General features: G+C 45.5%; 1 protein-coding gene across 1 annotated transcript in view; it reads left to right on the forward strand.

Moving 5' to 3' along the window:
• LOC121273473 (rho GTPase-activating protein 30-like) overlaps window positions 1–20,657 on the forward strand; it is a 228,468-nt gene that overhangs the window by 156,990 nt on the left and 50,821 nt on the right. Inside the window, exons 2-4 of the mRNA XM_041180636.1 lie at window positions 14,725–14,827; window positions 16,617–16,761; window positions 17,444–17,526. Of these exons, the coding sequence (XP_041036570.1) occupies window positions 14,725–14,827; window positions 16,617–16,761; window positions 17,444–17,526 (331 nt within the window). The remainder of the gene's footprint in view (window positions 1–14,724; window positions 14,828–16,616; window positions 16,762–17,443; window positions 17,527–20,657) is intronic.

Consider the following 20,657-nt stretch of genomic DNA (forward strand, 5'->3'; position numbering starts at 1 on the left):
TGACTGAGAAAGGGAGACTGAAAGACACCAGTAAGTGTGTATGTATCTCCCTGATAAAGGGAGACTGAGAGACACCAGTCATTGTGTATGTATCTGACTGAGAAAGGGAGACTGAAAGACAGCACTCGGTGTGTATGTATCTCACTGAGAAATGGAGACTGAGAGACACCAGTCAGTGTGTCTGTATCTCACTGAGAAAGTGCGACTGAGACACCAGTCAGTGTTTATGTATCTGACTGTGAAAGGGAGACTGAGAGACACCAGTCTGTGTGTATGTATCTCACTGAGAATTGGAGAAATGGGAGACAGGAGTCATTGTCTATGTATCTCACTGAGAAAGGGAGACTGAGAGACACCAGTCAGTGTGTATGTATCTAACTGAGTCAAGGAGACTAGGAGACACATGTCAGTGTGTATGTATCTGACTGAGTAAGGGAGACTGAGAGACAGCAGTCAGTTTGTCTGTATCTGACTGAGAAAGGGAGACTGAGAGACACCAGTCAGTGTGTATGTATCTGACTGAGAAAGGGAGACTGAGAGACACCAGTCAGTGAGTATGTATCTCACTGAGAAAGGGAGACTGTGAGACAGCACTCGGTGGGTATGTATCTCACTGAGAAATGGAGACTGAGGGACACCAGTCAGTGTGCCTGTATCTCACTGAGAAAGGGAGACTGAGAGACACCAGTCAGTGTGTATGTATCTGACTGTGAAAGGGATACTGAGAGACACCAGTCTGTGTGTATGTATCTCACTGAGAATTGGAGACTTGGGAGACAGCAGTTAGTGTGTATGTATCTCACTGAGAAAGGGAGACTGAGAGACAACAGTCAGTGTGTATGTAGCTCACTGAGACATGGAGACTAGGAGACACATGTCAGTGTGTATGTATCTGAATGAGAAAGGGAGACTGAGAGACACCAGTCAGTGTCTATGTATCTTACTGAGAAAGGGAGACTGAGAGTCACCAGTCAGTGTGGCTGCATCTGACTGAGAAAGGGAGACTGAGAGACACCAGTCAGTGTGTAAGTATCTGACTGAGAACGGGAGACTGAGAGAATCCAGTCAGTGTGTATGTATCTCACTGAGAAAGGGAGACTGAGAGACCCCAGTCAGTGTGTATGTATCTCACCTGAAAGGGAGACTGAGAGACACCAGTCAGTGTGTATGTATCTCACTGTGAAAGGGAGACTGAGAGACACCAGTCAGTGTGTATATATCTGACTGAGAAAGGGAGACTTGGGAGACAGCACTCGGAGTGTATGTATCTCACTGAGAAAGGGAGACTGTGAGACACCAGTCAGTGTGTATGTATCTCTCTGAGACAGGGAAACTTAGAGACACCAGTCAGTGTGTATGTATCTGACTGAGAAATGGAGACTGTGAGACACCAGTCAGTATGTATGTATCTCAATGAGAAAGGGATCCTGAGAGACACCAGTCAGTGTGTATGTATCTCACTGAGAAAGGGAGACTGAGAGACAGCAGTAAGCGTTTATTTATCTAACTGAGAAAGGGAGACTGAGAGACACCAGTCAGTGTGTCTGTATCTCACTGAGAAAGGGAGAGTGAGAGACACCAGTCAGTATTTATGTATCTGACTGTGAAAGGGACACTGAGAGACACCAGTCTTTGTGTCTGTATCTCACTGAGACATGGAGACTAGGAGACACATGTCATTGTGTATGTGTCTGACTGAGAAAGGGGGACTGAGAGACACCAGTCAGTGTGTCTGTATCTGACTGAGAAAGGGAGACTGAAAGACACCAGTAAGTGTGTATGTATATCCCTGATAAAGGGAGACTGAGAGACACCAGTCATTGTGTATGTATCTGACTGAGAAAGGGAGACTGAAAGACAGCACTCGGTGTGTATGTATCTCACTGAGAAATGGAGACTGAGAGACACCAGTCAGTGTGTCTGTATCTCACTGAGAAAGTGAGACTGAGACACCAGTCAGTGTTTATGTATCTGACTGTGAAAGGGAGACTGAGAGACACCAGTCTGTGTGTATGTATCTCACTGAGAATTGGAGAAATGGGAGACAGGAGTCATTGTCTATGTATCTCACTGAGAAAGGGAGACTGAGAGACACCAGTCAGTGTGTATGTATCTAACTGAGTCAAGGAGACTAGGAGACACATGTCAGTGTGTATGTATCTGACTGAGTAAGGGAGACTGAGAGACAGCAGTCAGTTTGTCTGTATCTGACTGAGAAAGGGAGACTGAGAGACACCAGTCAGTGTGTATGTATCTGACTGAGAAAGGGAGACTGAGAGACACCAGTCAGTGAGTATGTATCTCACTGAGAAAGGGAGACTGAGAGACAGCACTCGGTGGGTATGTATCTCACTGAGAAATGGAGACTGAGGGACACCAGTCAGTGTGCCTGTATCTCACTGAGAAAGGGAGACTGAGAGACACCAGTCAGTGTGTATGTATCTGACTGTGAAAGGGATACTGAGAGACACCAGTCTGTGTGTATGTATCTCACTGAGAAAGGGAGACTAAGAGACAACAGTCAGTGTGTATGTAGCTCACTGAGACATGGAGACTAGGAGACACATGTCAGTGTGTATGTATCTGAATGAGAAAGGGAGACTGAGAGACTCCAGTCAGTGTGTCTGTATCTGACTGAGAAAGGGAGACTGAGAGACACCAGTCAGTGTCTATGTATCTTACTGAGAAAGGGTGACTGAGAGTCACCAGTCAGTGTGGCTGCATCTGACTGAGAAAGGGAGACTGAGAGACACCAGTCAGTGTGTAAGTATCTGACTGAGAATGGGAGACTGAGAGAATCCAGTCAGTGTGTATGTATCTCACTGAGAAAGGGAGAATGAGAGTCCCCAGTCAGGGTGTATGTATCTCACTGTGAAAGGGAGACTGAGAGACACCAGTCAGTGTGTATGTATCTGACTGAGAAAGGGAGACTGAGAGATTCCAGTCAGTGTGTATGTATCTCACTGAGAAAGGGAGACTGAAAGACAGCACTCGGTGTGTATGTATCTCACTGAGAATTGGAGACTTGGGAGACAGCAGTTAGTGTGTATGTATCTCAATGAGAAAGGGAGACTGAGAGACACCGGTCAGTGTGTATGTATCTCACTGAGACATGGAGACTAGGAGACACATGTCAGTGTGTATGTATCTGAAAGAGAAAGGGAGACTGAGAGACACCAGTCAGTGTGTCTGTATCTGACTGAGATTGGGAGACTGAGAGACGCCAGTCAGTGTGTATGTATCTGACTCAGAAAGGAAGACTGAGAGACACCAGTCAGTGTGTATGTATCTCACTGAGAATGGGAGACTGGGAGACAGCAGTCAGTGTCTATGTATCTCACTGAGAAAGGGAGACTGAGAGACACCAGTGAGTGTGTATGTATCTCACTGAGACATGGAGACTAGGAGACCCATGTCATTGTGTATGTGTCTGACTGAGAAAGGGAGACTGAGAGACACCAGTCAGTGTGTCTGTATCTGACTGAGAAAGGGAGACTGAGAGAAACCAGTCAGTGTGTATGTATCTTACTGATAAAGGGAGACTGAGAGACACCGGTCAGTGTGTATGTATCTGACTGAGAAAGGGAGACTGAGAGACACCAGTCAGTTTGTATGTATCTGACTGAGAAAGGGAGACTGAGAGACAGCACTCGGTGTGTATGTATCTCACTGAGATATGGAGACTGAGAGACACCAGTCAGTGTGTATGTATCTGATAGAGAAATGGAGACTGAAAGACAGCAATCGGTGTGTATGTATCTCACTGAGAAATGAAGACTGAGAGACACCAGTCTGTGTGTATGTATCTCACTGAGAATTCGAGACTTGGGAGACAGCAGTCAGTGTCTATGTACCTCACTGAGAAAAGGAGACTGAGAGACACCAGTCAGTGTGTATGTATCTCACTGAGTCATGGAGACTAGGAGACACATGTCAGTGTGCATGTATCTGACTGAGAAAGGGAGACTGAGATACACCAGTCAGTTTTTATGTATCTGACTGAGAAAGGGAGACTGAGATACACCAGTCAGTTTTTATGTATCTGACTGAGAAAGGGAGACTGAGAGACACCAGTCAGTGTTTATGTATCTGACTGAGAAAAAGAGACTGAGTGATACCAGTCAGTTTGTATGTATCTCACTGAAAAAGGGAGACTGACAGACAACTGTCTGTGTGTATGTATCTCACTGAGAATTGGAGACTTGGGAGACAGCAGTCAGTGTCCATGTATCTCACTGAGAAAGGGGTACTAAGAGACACCAGTCAGTGTGTATGTATCTCACTGAGTCATGGAGACTAGGAGACACATGTCAGTGTGTATGTATCTGAATGAGAAAGGGAGACTGAGAGACTCCAGTCAGTGTGTCTGTATCTGACTGAGAAAGGGAGACTGAGAGACACCAGTCAGTGTCTATGTATCTTACTGAGAAAGGGTGACTGAGAGTCACCAGTCAGTGTGGCTGCATCTGACTGAGAAAGGGAGACTGAGAGACACCAGTCAGTGTGTAAGTATCTGACTGAGAATGGGAGACTGAGAGAATCCAGTCAGTGTGTATGTATCTCACTGAGAAAGGGAGAATGAGAGTCCCCAGTCAGGGTGTATGTATCTCACTGTGAAAGGGAGACTGAGAGACACCAGTCAGTGTGTATGTATCTGACTGAGAAAGGGAGACTGAGAGATTCCAGTCAGTGTGTATGTATCTCACTGAGAAAGGGAGACTGAAAGACAGCACTCGGTGTGTATGTATCTCACTGAGAATTGGAGACTTGGGAGACAGCAGTTAGTGTGTATGTATCTCAATGAGAAAGGGAGACTGAGAGACACCGGTCAGTGTGTATGTATCTCACTGAGACATGGAGACTAGGAGACACATGTCAGTGTGTATGTATCTGAAAGAGAAAGGGAGACTGAGAGACACCAGTCAGTGTGTCTGTATCTGACTGAGATTGGGAGACTGAGAGACGCCAGTCAGTGTGTATGTATCTGACTCAGAAAGGAAGACTGAGAGACACCAGTCAGTGTGTATGTATCTCACTGAGAATGGGAGACTGGGAGACAGCAGTCAGTGTCTATGTATCTCACTGAGAAAGGGAGACTGAGAGACACCAGTGAGTGTGTATGTATCTCACTGAGACATGGAGACTAGGAGACCCATGTCATTGTGTATGTGTCTGACTGAGAAAGGGAGACTGAGAGACACCAGTCAGTGTGTCTGTATCTGACTGAGAAAGGGAGACTGAGAGAAACCAGTCAGTGTGTATGTATCTTACTGATAAAGGGAGACTGAGAGACACCGGTCAGTGTGTATGTATCTGACTGAGAAAGGGAGACTGAGAGACACCAGTCAGTTTGTATGTATCTGACTGAGAAAGGGAGACTGAGAGACAGCACTCGGTGTGTATGTATCTCACTGAGATATGGAGACTGAGAGACACCAGTCAGTGTGTATGTATCTGATAGAGAAATGGAGACTGAAAGACAGCAATCGGTGTGTATGTATCTCACTGAGAAATGAAGACTGAGAGACACCAGTCTGTGTGTATGTATCTCACTGAGAATTCGAGACTTGGGAGACAGCAGTCAGTGTCTATGTACCTCACTGAGAAAAGGAGACTGAGAGACACCAGTCAGTGTGTATGTATCTCACTGAGTCATGGAGACTAGGAGACACATGTCAGTGTGCATGTATCTGACTGAGAAAGGGAGACTGAGATACACCAGTCAGTTTTTATGTATCTGACTGAGAAAGGGAGACTGAGATACACCAGTCAGTTTTTATGTATCTGACTGAGAAAGGGAGACTGAGAGACACCAGTCAGTGTTTATGTATCTGACTGAGAAAAAGAGACTGAGTGATACCAGTCAGTTTGTATGTATCTCACTGAAAAAGGGAGACTGACAGACAACTGTCTGTGTGTATGTATCTCACTGAGAATTGGAGACTTGGGAGACAGCAGTCAGTGTCCATGTATCTCACTGAGAAAGGGGTACTAAGAGACACCAGTCAGTGTGTATGTATCTCACTGAGTCATGGAGACTAGGAGACACATGTCAGTGTGTATGTATCTGACTGAGAAAGGGAGACTGAGAGACACCAGTCAGTGTGTCTGTATCTGACTGAGAAAGGGGACTGTGTGACACCAGTCAGTGTTTATGTATCTCTCTGAGAAAGGGAAACTGAGAGACACCACTCAGTGTGTATGTATCTCACTGAGAAAGGGAGACTGAGAGACACCAGTCAATGTGTCTGTTTCTCACTGAGAAAGGGAGACTGAGAGACACCAGTCAGTGTGTATGTATCTGACTGTGAAAGGGAGACTGAGAGACAGCAGTCAGTGTGTATGTATCTCACTGAGAATTGGAGACTGGGGGACAGCAGTCAGTGTCTATGTATCTCACTGAGAAAAGGAGACTGAGATACACCAGTCAGTGTGTATGTATCTCACTGAGACATGGAGATTAGGAGACACATGTCATTGTGTATGTGTCTGACTGAGAAAGGGAGACTGAGAGACACCAGTCAGTGTGTCTGTATCTGAATGAGAAAGGGAGACTGGGAGATACCAGTCAGTGTGTATGTATCTCACTGATAAAGGGAGACTGAGAGACACCAGTCAGTGTGTATGTAACTGACTGAGAAAGGGAGAAGGAGAGACACCAGTCAGTTTGTATGTATCTCACTGAGAAAGGGAGTCATGGAGACAGCACTCGGTGTGTATGTATCTCACTGAGAAATGGAGACTGAGAGACACCAGTCAGTGTGTCTGTGTCTCACTGAGAAAGGGAGACTGAGAGACACCAGTCAGTGTTTATGTATCTGACTGTGAAAGGGAGACTGAGAGACACCAGTCTGTGTGTATGTATCTCACTGAGAATTGGAGACTTGGAAGACACCAGTCAGTGTCTATGTATCTCACTGAGAAAGGGAGACTGAGAGTCACCAGTCAGTGTGCATGTATCTCACTGAGTCATGGAGACTAGGAGACACATGTCAGTGTGTATGTATCTGACTGAGAAAGGGAGACTGAGAGAAACCTGTCAGTGTGTCTGTATCTGACTGAGAAAGGGAGACTGAGAGACACCAGTCAGTGTGTATCTATCTCACTGAGAAAAGGAGACTGAGAGACACCAGTAAGTGTGTATGTATCTCACTGAGAAAGGGAGACTGAGAGACACCGTTCAGTGTTTAAGTATCTGATTGTGAAATGGAGACTGAGAGACTGCATTCAGTGTGTATGTATCTCACTGAGAAATGGGACTGAGTGACACCAGTCCGTGTTTATGTATCTCACTGAGAAAGGGAGACTGAGAGACACCAGTCAGTGAGTATGTATCTCACTGAGAAATGGAGACTGAGATACACCTGTCAGTGTGTATGTATCTCTCTGAGAAAGGTAGACCGTGAGACACCAGTCATTCTGTATGTATCTCACTGAGAAAGGTAGACTGAGAGACACCAGTCAGTGTGTATGTATCTCACTGAGAAATGGGACTGAGAGACACCAGTAAGTGTGTATTTCTCTCTGAAAAAGGGAGACTGAGAGACTCCAGTCAGTGTATGTATCTCACTTAGAAATGGGACTGAGATACACCAGTCAGTGTGTATGTATCTCACTGAGAAAGGGAGACTGAGAGAAACGAGTCAGTGTGTATGTATCTGACTGAGAAAGGGAGACTGAGAGACACCAGTCACTGTGTATGTATCTCACTGAGAAAGGGAGACTGAACGACAACAGTCATTGTGTATTTTTCTCACTGACAAAGGGAGACTGAGAGACACCAGTCAGTGTGTATGTATCTCACTGAGAAATGGAGACTGAGAGACACCATTCAGTGTTTATGTATCTGACTGTGAAAGGGAGACTGAGAGACACCAGTCAGTGTGTCTGTATCTGACTGAGAAAGGGAGACTGAGAGACACCAGTCAGTGTGTATGTATCACTGTGAAAGGGAGACTGAGAGACACCAGTCACTGTTTAAGTATCTGACTGTGAAATGGAGACTGAGAGACAGCATTCAAAGTGTATGTATCTCACTGAGAAATGGGACTGAGTGACACAAGTCCGTGTTTATGTATCTCACTGAGAAAGGGAGATTGAAAGAAACCAGTCAGTGTGTATGTATCTCACTGAGAAATGGAGACTGAGAGACAGCAGTCAATGTGAATGTATCTGACTGAGAAAGGGAGACTTAGAGACACCAGTCAGTGTGTCTGTATCTGACTGAGAAAGGGAGACTGAGAGAAACCAGTCAGTGTGTATGTATCTCACTGATAAAGGGAGACTGAGAGACACCGGTCAGTGTGTATGTATCTGACTGAGAAAGGGAGACTGAGAGACACCCGTCAGTGTGTATGTATCTCACTGACAAAGGGAGACTGAGAGACACCAGTCAGTTTGTATGTATCTCACTGAGAAAGGGAGACTGAGAGACACCAGTCAGTTTGTATGTATCTGACTGAGAAAGGGAGACTGCGAGACACCAGTCACTGTGTATGTATCTCACTGAGAAAGGGAGACTGAGCGACAACAGTCATTGTGTATTTTTCTCACTGAGAAAGGGAGACTGAGAGACAGCAGTCAGTGTGTATGTATCTCACTGAGAATTGGACACTTGGGAGACAGCAGTCAGTGTCTATGTATATCACTGAGAAAGGGAGACAGAGAGACACCAGTCAGTGTGTATGTATCTCACTGAGTCATGGAGACTAGGAGACACATGTCAGTGTGTATGTATCTGACTGAGAAAGGGAGACTGAGAGACACCAGTCAGTGTGTCTGTATCTGACTGAGAAAGGGAGACTGAGAGACACCAGTCAGTGTGTATGTATCTCACTGAGAAAGGGAGACTGAGAGACACCACTCAGTGCGTAAGTATCTGACTGTGAAATGGAGACTGAGAGACAGCTTTCAGTGTGTATGTATCTCACTGAGAAATGGGACTGAGTGACACCAGTCCGTGTTTATGTATCTCACTGAGAAAGCGAGACTGAGAGACATCAATCAGTGTGTATGTATCTCACTGAGAAATGGAGACTGAGAGACAGCAGTCAATGTGTATGTATCTGACTGAGAAAGGGAGACTGAGAGACACCAGTCAGTGTGTATGTATCTCATTGAGCAAGGGAGTCTGAGATACACCAGTCAGTGTGTATGTATCTCTCTGAGAAAGGTTGACTGAGAGACACCAGTCATTGTGTATGTATCTCACTGAGAAAGGTAGACTGAGAGACACCAGTCAGTGTGTATGTATCTCACTGAGAAATGGGACTGAGAGACACCAGTCAGTGTTTATTTCTCACTGAGAAAGGGAGTCTGAGAGACACCAGTCAGTGTGCATTTATCTCACTTAGAAATGGGACTGAGATACACCATTCAGTGTGTATGTATCTCACTGAGAAAGGGAGACTGAGAGACACCAGTCAGTGTGTTTGTATCTGACTGAGAAAGGGAGACTAGTGACACCAGTCAGTGTGTATGTATCTCACTGAGAAAGGGATTCTGAGAGACGCCAGTCAGTTTGTATGTATCTGACTGAGAAAGGGAGACTGAGAGACACCAGTCAGTGTGTATGTATCTCACTGAGAAAGGGAGACTGAGCGACAACAGTCATCGTCTATTTTTCTCACTGAGAAAGGGAGACTGAGAGTCAGCAGTCAGTGTGTATGTATCTCACTGAGAAAGGGAGACTGAGATACACCAGTCAGTGTGTATGTATCTCTCTGAGAAAGGTAGACTGTGAGACACCAGTCATTGTGTATGTATCTCACTGAGAAAGGTAGACTGAGAGACACCAGTCAGTGTGTATGTATCTCACTGAGAAATGGAGACTGAGAGACACCAGTCAGTGTTTATGTATCTGACTGTGAAAGGGAGACTGAGAGACACCATTCTGTGTGTATGTATCTCACTGAGAAAGGTAGACTGAGAGACACCAGTCAGTGTGTATGTATCTCACTGAGAAAGGTAGACTGAGAGACACCAATCTGTGTGTATGTATCTCACTGAGAAAGGTAGACTGTGAGACACCAGTCATTGTGTATGTATCTGACTGAGAAAGGGAGACTGAGATACACCAGTCAGTGTGTATGTATCTCACTTAGAAATGGGACTGAGATACACCAGTCAGTGTGTATGTATCTCACTGAGAAAGGGAGACTGAGAGACCCCAGTCAGTGTGTATGTATCTCTCTGAGAAAGATTGACTGAGAGACACCAGTCATTGTGTATGTATCTCACTGAGAAAGGTAGACTGAGAGACACCAGTCAGTGTGTATGTATCTCACTGAGAAATGGGACTGAGAGACACCAGTCAGTGTGTATTTCTCACTGAGAAAGGGAGTCTGAGAGACACCAGTCAGTGTGTATGTATCTCACTTAGAAATGGGACTGAGATACACCAGTCAGTGTGTATGTATCTGACTGAGAAAGGGAGACTGAGTGACACCAGTCAGTGTGTATGTATCTCACTGATAAAGGGAGACTGAGAGACGCCAGTCACTTTGTATGTATCTGACTGAGAAAGGGAGACTGAGAGACACCAGTCAGTGTGTATGTATCTCACTGAGAAAGGGAGACTGAGCGACAACAGTCATCGTCTATTTTTCTCACTGAGAAAGGGAGACTGAGAGACAGCAGTTAGTGTGTATGTATCTCACTGAGAAAGGGAGACTGAGAGACACCAGTCATTGTGTATGTATCTCACTGAGAAAGGTAGACTGAGAGACACCAGTCAGTGTGTATGTATCTCACTTAGAAATGGGACTGAGATACACCAGTCAGTGTGTATGTATCTCACTGAGAAAGGGAGACTGAGAGACACCAGTCAGTGTGTATGTATCTCACTGAGAAAGGGAGACTGAGAGACACCAGTCAGTGTGTATGTATCTCACTCAGAAAGGTAGACTGAGAGACACCAGTCAGTGTGTATGTATCTCACTGAGAAAGGGAGACTGAGAGACAGCAGTCAGTGTGTATGTATCTCACTGAGAAAGGGAGACTGAGAGACCCCAGTCAGTTTGTATGTATCTGACTGAGAAAGGGAGACTGAGAGACACCAGTCTGTGTGTATGTATCTCTCTGAGAATTGGAGACTTGGGAGACAGCAGTCATTGTCTATGTATATCACTGAGAAAGGGAGACTGAGAGACACCAGTCAGTGTGTATGTATCTCACTTAGAAATGGGACTGAGATACACCAGTCAGTGTGTATGTATCTCACTGAGAAAGGGAGACTGAGAGACACCAGTCAGTGTGTATGTATCTCACTGAGAAAGGGAGATTGAGAGACCCCAGTCAGTTTGTATGTATCTGACTGAGAAAGGGAGACTGAGAGGCACCAGTCAGTGTGTATGTATCTCACTGAGAAATGGAGACTGAGAGATACCAGTCAATGTGTCTGTATCTCACTGAGAAAGGGAGACTGAGAGACACCTGTCAGTGTTTATGTATCTGACTGTGAAAGGGAGACTGAGAGACACCGGTCACTGTGTATGTTTCTCACTGAGAAAGGGAGACTGAGAGACAGCAGTCAGTGTGTATTTATCTCACTGAGAAAGGGAGACTGAGAGACACCAGTCATTGTGTATGTATCTGACTGAGAAAGGGAGACTGAGAGACATCTGTCAGTGTGTATGTATCTGACTGAGAAAGGGAGACTGAGAGACACCAGTCAGTGTGTCTGTATCTGACTGAGAAAGGGAGACTGAGAGACACCAGTCAGTGTGTATGTATCTCACTGAGAAAGGGAGACTGAGAGACACCACTCAGTGTGTAAGTATCTGACTGTGAAATGGAGACTGAGAGACAGCTTTCAGTGTGTATGTATCTCACTGAGAAATGGGACTGAGTGACACCAGTCCGTGTTTATGTATCTCACTGAGAAAGGAAGACTGAGAGACAGCAGTCAATGTGTATGTATCTGACTGAGAAAGGGAGACTGAGAGACACCAGTCAGTGTGTATGTATCTCATTGAGCAAGGGAGTCTGAGATACACCAGTCAGTGTGTATGTATCTCTCTGAGAAAGGTTGACTGAGAGACACCAGTCATTGTGTATGTATCTCACTGAGAAAGGTAGACTGAGAGACACCAGTCAGTGTGTATGTATCTCACTGAGAAATGGGACTGAGAGACACCAGTCAGTGTTTATTTCTCACTGAGAAAGGGAGTCTGAGAGACACCAATCAGTGTGTATTTATTTCACTTAGAAATGGGACTGAGATACACCATTCAGTGTGTATGTATCTCACTGAGAAAGGGAGACTGAGAGACACCAGTCAGTGTGTTTGTATCTGACTGAGAAAGGGAGACTAGTGACACCATTCAGTGTGTATGTATCTCACTGAGAAAGGGAGACTGAGAGACGCCAGTCAGTTTGTATGTATCTGACTGAGAAAGGGAGACTGAGAGACACCAGTCAGTGTGTATGTATCTCACTGAGAAAGGGAGACTGAGCGACAACAGTCATCGTGTATTTTTCTCACTGAGAAAGGGAGACTGAGAGACAGCAGTCAGTGTTTATGTATCTGACTGTGAAAGGGAGACTGAGAGACACCAGTCTGTGTGTATGTATCTCACTGAGAAAGGTAGACTGAGAGACACCAGTCAGTGTGTATGTATCTCACTGAGAAAGGTAGACTGAGAGACACCATTCTGTGTGTATGTATCTCACTGAGAAAGGTAGACTGTGAGACACCAGTCATTGTGTATGTATCTGACTGAGAAAGGGAGACTGAGAGACACCAGTCATTGTGTATTTCTCTCTGAAAAAGGGAGACTGAGAGACTCCATTCAGTGTGTATGTATCTCACTTAGAAATGGGACTGAGATACACCAGTCAGTGTGTATGTATCTCACTGAGAAAGGGAGACTGAGAGACACCAGTCAGTGTGTATGTATCTGACTGAGAAAGGGAGACTGAGTGACACCAGTCAGTGTGTATGTATCTCACTGATAAAGGGAGACTGAGAGACGCCAGTCAGTTTGTATGTATCTGACTGAGAAAGGGAGACTGAGAGACACCAGTCAGTGTGTATGTATCTCACTGAGAAAGGGAGACTGAGCGACAACAGTCATCGTGTATTTTTCTCACTGAGAAAGGGAGACTGAGAGACAGCAGTTAGTGTGTATGTATCTCACTGAGAAAGGGAGACTGAGATACACCAGTCAGTGTGTATGTATCTCTCTGAGAAAGGTAGACTGAGAGACACCAGTCATTGTGTATGTATCTCACTGAGAAAGGTAGACTGAGAGACACCAGTCAGTGTGTATGTATCTCACTTAGAAATGGGACTGAGATACACCAGTCAGTGTGTATGTATCTCACTGAGAAAGGGAGACTGAGAGACACCAGTCAGTGTGTATGTATCTCACTGAGAAAGGGAGACTGAGAGACACCAGTCAGTGTGTATGTATCTCACTCAGAAAGGTAGACTGAGAGACACGAGTCAGTGTGTATGTATCTCACTGATAAAGGGAGACTGAGAGACAGCAGTCAGTGTGTATGTATCTCACTGAGAAAGGGAGACTGAGAGACCCCAGTCAGTTTGTATGTATCTGACTGAGAAAGGGAGACTGAGAGGCACCAGTCAGTTTGTATGTATCTCACTGAGAAATGGAGACTGAGAGATACCAGTCTGTGTGTATGTATCTCTCTGAGAATTGGAGACTTGGGAGACAGCAGTCAGTGTCTATGTATATCACTGAGAAAGGGAGACTGAGAGACAGCAGTCAGTGTGTATGTATCTCACTGAGAAAGGGAGACTGAGAGACCCCAGTCAGTTTGTATGTATCTGACTGAGAAAGGGAGACTGAGAGGCACCAGTCAGTTTGTATGTATCTCACTGAGAAATGGAGACTGAGAGACACCTGTCAGTGTTTATGTATCTGACTGAGAAAGGGAGACTGAGAGACATCTGTCAGTGTGTATGTATCTGACTGAGAATGGGAGACTGAGAGACACCAGTCCGTGTGTATGTATCTGTCTGAGAAAGGGAGACTGAGAAACCCCAGTCAGTGTGTATGTATCTCACTTATAAAGGGAGACTGAGAGACAGCAGTCAGTGTATATATACCTGACTGAGAAAGGGAGACAGAGACACCAGTCAGTTTTTATGTATCTGACTGAGAAAGGGAGACTGAGAGACAGCTTTCAGTGTGTATGTATCTCTCTGAGAAAGGGAGACTGAGAGACACCAGTCAGTGTGTATGTATCTCTCTGAGAAAGGGAGACTGAGAGACACCAGTCAGTGTGTATGTATCTCACTGAGAAAGGGAGACTGAGCGACAACAGTCATTGTGTATTTTTCTCACTGAGAAAGGGAGACTGAGTGACAACAGTCATTGTGTATTTTTCTCACTGAGAAAGGGAGACTGAGAAACACCAGTCAGTGTGTATGTATCTCACTGAGAAAGGGAGACTGAGAGACAGCAGTCAGTGTGTATGTATCTTACTGAGAAAGGGAGACTGAGAGACAGCAGTCAGTGTGTATGTATCTCACTGAGAAAGGGAGACTGAGAGACACCAGTCAGCGTGTATGCATCTCACTGAGAAAGGGAGACTGCGACAGTAGTGACTGTTTTTTTTCCGTTTGTCTGTCTCCTTCTTCCTTTGTATCCTTTCGATCGAATGTTCGTTTTCTCATTCTGCCATTGCTTTCCCTCTCTGTCCCTCTATATGTTTTCTCCTCGATACTGGGGCTCTGCTCACTAACTCATTTCTCAGTCCCTCAGGTATTAAGGAGCTGCACAGAGTTCATTGAAGAACACGGAATTGTTGACGGGATCTATCGACTCTCTGGGGTATCTTCAAACATCCAGAAACTTAGGTGAGGCCTTTCATTTATTAGCCTCTCGCCATTTTCACCTCTCTCTGTGTCTCTCGTTCGGTCCCTCTTTCTTTCTCTCTGTATCTCCTTCAGACACTCTCTGTCTCTCTGTCTCTGTCTCCCTCTCCCTCTGTCCCTTTCTCAGTCTCAATCTGTCTCTTTTTTTCTGTCCCTCTCTCTTCATTCGTCTATCTCTATCTCTCTTTGTCCCTCTCTCTCTGTCCCCCTTTCCCCCTCTCACTGTCTCACCTTTCTGTCTCCCAGTCGATCTTACTTTTTCTGCTGTCTCTGTCTCTCTCTTCGTCTCTGTTTCTCTTTTAATCTCTCCCTCGCTCCATCTCTCTCTCTTACCCTTTCTCTCGCTCTCACGACCTTTCTCTCATTCAGTCTCTCCCCCTCTTTCGACCTCTCTCTGCCCTCTCTCTGTCTCTTGCTGTGGACAGTGGATGTTATATACATGGAGTTCAGTGAGGCCTTTGACAAGGTCCCTCATGGCAGACTGGTACAGAAGGTAAAGTCGCACGGGATCAGAGGTGAGCTGGCAAGATGGATACAGAATTGGCTTGGTCATAGAAGACAGAGGGTAGCAGTGGAAGGGTGCTTTTCTGAATGGAGAGCTGTGACTAGTGGAGTTCCGCAGGGATCAGTGCTGGGACCTTTGCTGTTTGTAGTATATGTAAATGATTTGGAGGAAAATGTAACTGGTCTCATTAGTAAGTTTGCAGACGACACTAAGGTTGGAGGAGTTGCAGATAGTGAAGAGGATTGTCAAAGGATACAATGGGATATAGATCGGTTGGAGACTGTTTGGAGAAATGGCAGATGGTGTTTAATCCAGACAAATGCGAGGTAATGCATTTTGGAAGGTCTAATACAGGCAGGAATTATACAGTAAATGGCAGAACCCTTAAGTGCATCGACAGGCAGAGGGATCTGGGTGTACAGGTCCACAGGTCACTGAAAGTGGCAACGCAGGTGGATAAGGTAGTCAGGATGGCATATGACATGCTTGCCTTCATCGGCAGGGGTATTGAGTATAAAAGCTGGGAAGTCATGCTGCAGCTGTATAGAACCTTGGTTAGGCCACACTTGGAATATTGCGTGCAATTCTGGTCGCCACATTACCAGAAGGATATGGAGGCGTTGGAGAGGGTGCAGAGGAGGTTTACCAGGATGCTGCCTGGTCTGGAGGTTATTAGCTATGAGGAGAGGTTGGAGAAACTCGGATTGTTCTCACTAGAGCGACGGAGATTGAGGGGCGACTTGATAGAAGTTTACAAAATTATGAGTGGCATGGACAGAGTAGATAGTCAGAAGCTTTTCCCCAGGGTGGAAGAGTCAATTACTAGGGGACATAGATTTAAGGTGAGAGGAGAAAACTTTAGAGGAGATGTGCGGGGCAAGTTTTTTACACAGAGGGTAGTGAGTGTCTGGAATTCGCTGTCAGAGGAGGTGGTGGAAGCAGGTACGATAGTGGTGTTTAAGAGGCAGCTTGACAAATACATGAATAGGATGGGAATAGAGGGATACGGACCCCGGAAGTGCAAAATGTTTTAGTTGACGGGCAATATGATCGGCGCAGGCTTGGAGGGTCGAAGGGCCTGTTCCTGTGCTGTACTTTTCTCTGTTTTTCTCTCTCCCCCTCGACCTGTAACCTCTCTCTTCTCTGTCTCTCAGTTCCACCCTCACTCGCTCTCCCCCTGCATCTCTCCCTCTGGTCTGGGTCTCTGTTGCTCTAAAGGTCTCTGGATGCATTCACATCATTCAATATCTCTCCATTGTCCCACAGACAGGAATTTGACAGTGAAAAGACAGCTGATCTCTCCAAGGATGTTTACTTACAGGACATTCACTGTGTCAGCTCGCTCTGTAAAGCGTACTTCCGTGAATTACCCAACCCGTTGCTCATGTACCAGCTCTACGATAAATTCGCAGTGAGTTCATGTGACACTTTCTACCGGGGGTTAGATACAGAGTAAATCTCTCTCTACACTGCCCCCATCAAACACTCCCAGGATGGGTACAGCACGGGGTTGACACAGAGTAAATCTCCCTCTACACTGTCCCAATCAAACACGCCCAGGACAGGTACAGCACAGGGTTAGATACAGAGTAAACCTCCCTCTACACTGTCCCCATCAAACATTCCCAGGACAGGTACAGCACAGGGTTAGATACAGAGTAAATCTCCCTCTACACTGTCCCCATCAAACACGCCCAGGACAGGTACAGCATGGGGTTAGATACAGCGTAAATCTCCCTCTACACTGTCCCCATCAAACACGCCCAGGACAGGTACAGCACGGGGTTAGATACAGAGTAAAGCTCCCTCTACACTGTCCCCATCAAACACTCCCAGGACAGGTACAGCACGGGGTTAGATACAGAGTAAATCTCCCTCTACACTGTCCCCATCGAACACTCCCAGGACAGGTACAGCACAGGGTTAGATACAGCGTAAATCTCCCTCTACACTGTCTCCATCAAACACTCCCAGGACAGGTACAGCACGGGGTTAGATACAGAGTAAATCTCCCTCTACACTGCTGTCGTTGTTGTCCTAGTGTTTCTCTCTGTTCTAATTCTTCTTCACTCTTCATACTTTCTGAACGTAAGGACGCGGTTAACACACAGCTAGAAGAGGACAGGTTACTGAAGATTCGGAGCGTCTTGCAAGATCTACCGATCGGTCATTACAGGTACGCTGTTTGATGAATTTCCTTGAGGCTGGGAGGGATCTTACACATCCTGTTTGATTGGTCTGCTTTTGGCATCTCTCATCTGCCTATGAGGCCCCGCCCTTGCGGCCCTGCTCCCCCATTGGCTGACTCCTTTCCAGGGTGGTCCTCCGATTGGCCCATGGCCAACCTCCTTCCCAGTGCGACCAATTGAACTGGGTGATCGTCCTTTGTGTGACAATGTTGACATTGTCCGGACGTCCCGGTGTGCTCCGCAGGAAGCTAAACGCTTTTGGAAATTTAGGCACAGAGTGACCGAATGGTTGCAGTGCATCCGTAGGCCAGTCAGCCCATCGTACTTGCACCGGCTCTCCGAATGAGCAGTTCACTCAATGCCACTCTCCCCCCCTTCCCCCCCACCTAACCCTGCTCACTCTCCCTTCTCCGATAACAGTCTCATTCCCTGCTGAACCTCGGTGGAACCTGCCTCCACCACACTCTCGGGCAGCGCATTCCAGACCCAAACCATTCACCGCCTGAAAGAGTTTTTCCTCATATCACCATTGCTTCTTTCACCGATCACCTTAAATCTGTGTCCCTCTCACTCCCGATCCTTCCACCAAGGGGAACGTTTTCTCCCTCTTGACTCTGTCCAGACCCCTCACGATTTTGAATACCTCTATCAGATCTCCTCTCAGCCTCCTCTTCTCCATGGAGAAGAGTCCCAACTTCTCCGATCAATCTACGCCACTTGAGGTTCCTCATCCCTGGAACCATTCTCGTGAATCTTTTCTGCACTCTCTCCAATGCCTCCACACCCTTCCTAAAGTGCGGAGCCCAGAACTGGACACAAAACTCCGGCTGAGGCTGAATGCGTGCTTTATACAAGTTCAACATGACCTCCTTGCTCTTGTACTGTGTGTCCCTTTTAATAAGTCCCAGGATACTATGTGCCTTATTAACTGCGCTCTCCAGCTGTCCTGCCGCCATCAATGACTTCTGCACGTACACACCCAGGTCCCTCTGCTCCTGCTCCCCCTTTATATTGTCTCTCCATGTTCCACCTACCAAAGTGAATCGCTTCACATTTCTCTGCATTGAACTTCATCTGCCACACGTTCGCCCGGTCCCTCCAACTTGTCTGTGTCCTTTTGAAGTTCCTCATGATCCTCATAGTTCACAGTGCTACCAACTTTGTGTTGACCTGATCTGTTGTAACATAGGAAAGCTTGAAGGGTTCTCATGCAGAACAATCTCCCACAAACAGCATTCTGCTGAAGGACATCTGCTCTGTTCATCTTCACAATTTCAATAAAGGGATAAATATTGAGCACAGATCACAATTTCAATAAAGGGTTAAATATTGACACCAGCTCACAATGTTGATAAAGGGTTAAATATTGACCCCCCCCACCTCACAATGTCGATAAGGGGTTAAATATTGACCCCAGCTCACAATGTCAATGAAGGGTTAAATATTGACCCCAGCTCACAATGTCGATAAAGGGTTAAATATTGACCCCAGATCACAATGTTGATAAAGGGTTAAATATTGACCCCCCACCTCACAATGTCGATAAGGGGTTAAATATTGACCCCAGCTCACAATGTCAATGAAGGGTTAAATATTGACCCCAGCTCACAATGTCGATAAAGGGTTAAATATTGACCCCAGATCACAATGTTGATAAAGGGCTAAATATTGACCCCCCACCTCACAATGTCGATAAAGGGTTAAATATTGACCCCAGCTCACAATGTCAATGAAGGGTTAAATATTGACCCCTGCTCACAATGTGGATGAAGGGTTAAATATTGACCCCAGCTCACAATGTCGATAAAGGGTTAAATATTGACCCCAGGTCACAATGTTGATTAAGGGTTAAATATTGAGCCCAGCTCACAATGTTGATAAAGGGTTGAATATTGACCCCAGCTCACAATGTTGATAAAGGGTTAAATATTGACCCCAGCTCACAATGTTGATAAAGGGTTAAATAATGACCCCAGTCACAATGTCGATAAAGGGTTAAATATTGACCACCCCCCCCCAACCTCACAATGTCGATAAAGGGTTAAATATTGACCCTCCCAGCTCACAATGTTGATAAAGGGTTAAATATTGACCCCAGCTCACAATGTTGATAAAGGGTTAAATATTGACCCCCAGCTCACAATGTTGATAAAGGGTTAAATATTGACCCCAGCTCACAATGTTGATAAAGGGTTAAATAATGACCCCAGTCACAATGTCGATAAAGGGTTAAATATTGACCACCCCCCCCCCCCAACCTCACAATGTCGATAAAGGGTTAAATATTGACCCTCCCAGCTCACAATGTTGATAAAGGGTTAAATATTGACCCCAGCTCACAATGTTGATAAAGGGTTAAATATTGACCCCCAGCTCACAATGTTGATAAAGGGTTAAATATTGACCCCAGCTCACAATGTTGATAAAGGGTTAAATATTGACCCCAGCTCACAATGTGGATGAAGGGTTAAATATTGACCCCAGCTCGCAATGTGGATAAAGGGTTAAATATTGACCCCAGCTCACAAAGTCGATACAGGTTTAAATATTGAACCAGCTCACCAAGTCGATAAAAGGTTAGATATTGACCCCAGCTCACAATGTGGATAAAGGGTTAAATATTGACCCCAGCTCACAATGTTAATGAAAGGTTAAATATTAACCTGCAGCTCACAATGTTGATAAAGGGTTAAATATTGACCCCAGCTCATCAAGTCGATACAGGGTTAAATATTGAACCAGCTCACCAAGTCGATAAAAGGTTAGATATTGACCCCAGCTCACAATGTGGATAAAGGGTTAAATATTGACTCCAGCTCACAATGTCGATGAAGTGTTAAATATTGACCCCAGCTCACAATGTTGATAAAGGGTTAAATATTGACCCCAGCTCACAATGTTGATAAAGGGTTAAATATTGACCCCAGCTCACAATGTTGATAAAGGGTTAAATATTGACCCCAGGTCACAATGTCAATGAAGGGTTAAATATTAACCTGCAGCTCACAATGTTGATAAAGGGTTAAATATTGACCCCCCAGCTCACCAATTCGATACAGGGTTAAATATTGAACCAGCTCACCAAGTCGATAAAAGGTTAGATATTGACCCCAGCTCA

The sequence above is a fragment of the Carcharodon carcharias genome, assembly GCF_017639515.1.
Source record: "Carcharodon carcharias isolate sCarCar2 chromosome 24 unlocalized genomic scaffold, sCarCar2.pri SUPER_24_unloc_1, whole genome shotgun sequence".
In the NCBI taxonomy this organism is placed as follows: Eukaryota; Metazoa; Chordata; class Chondrichthyes; order Lamniformes; family Lamnidae; genus Carcharodon; species Carcharodon carcharias.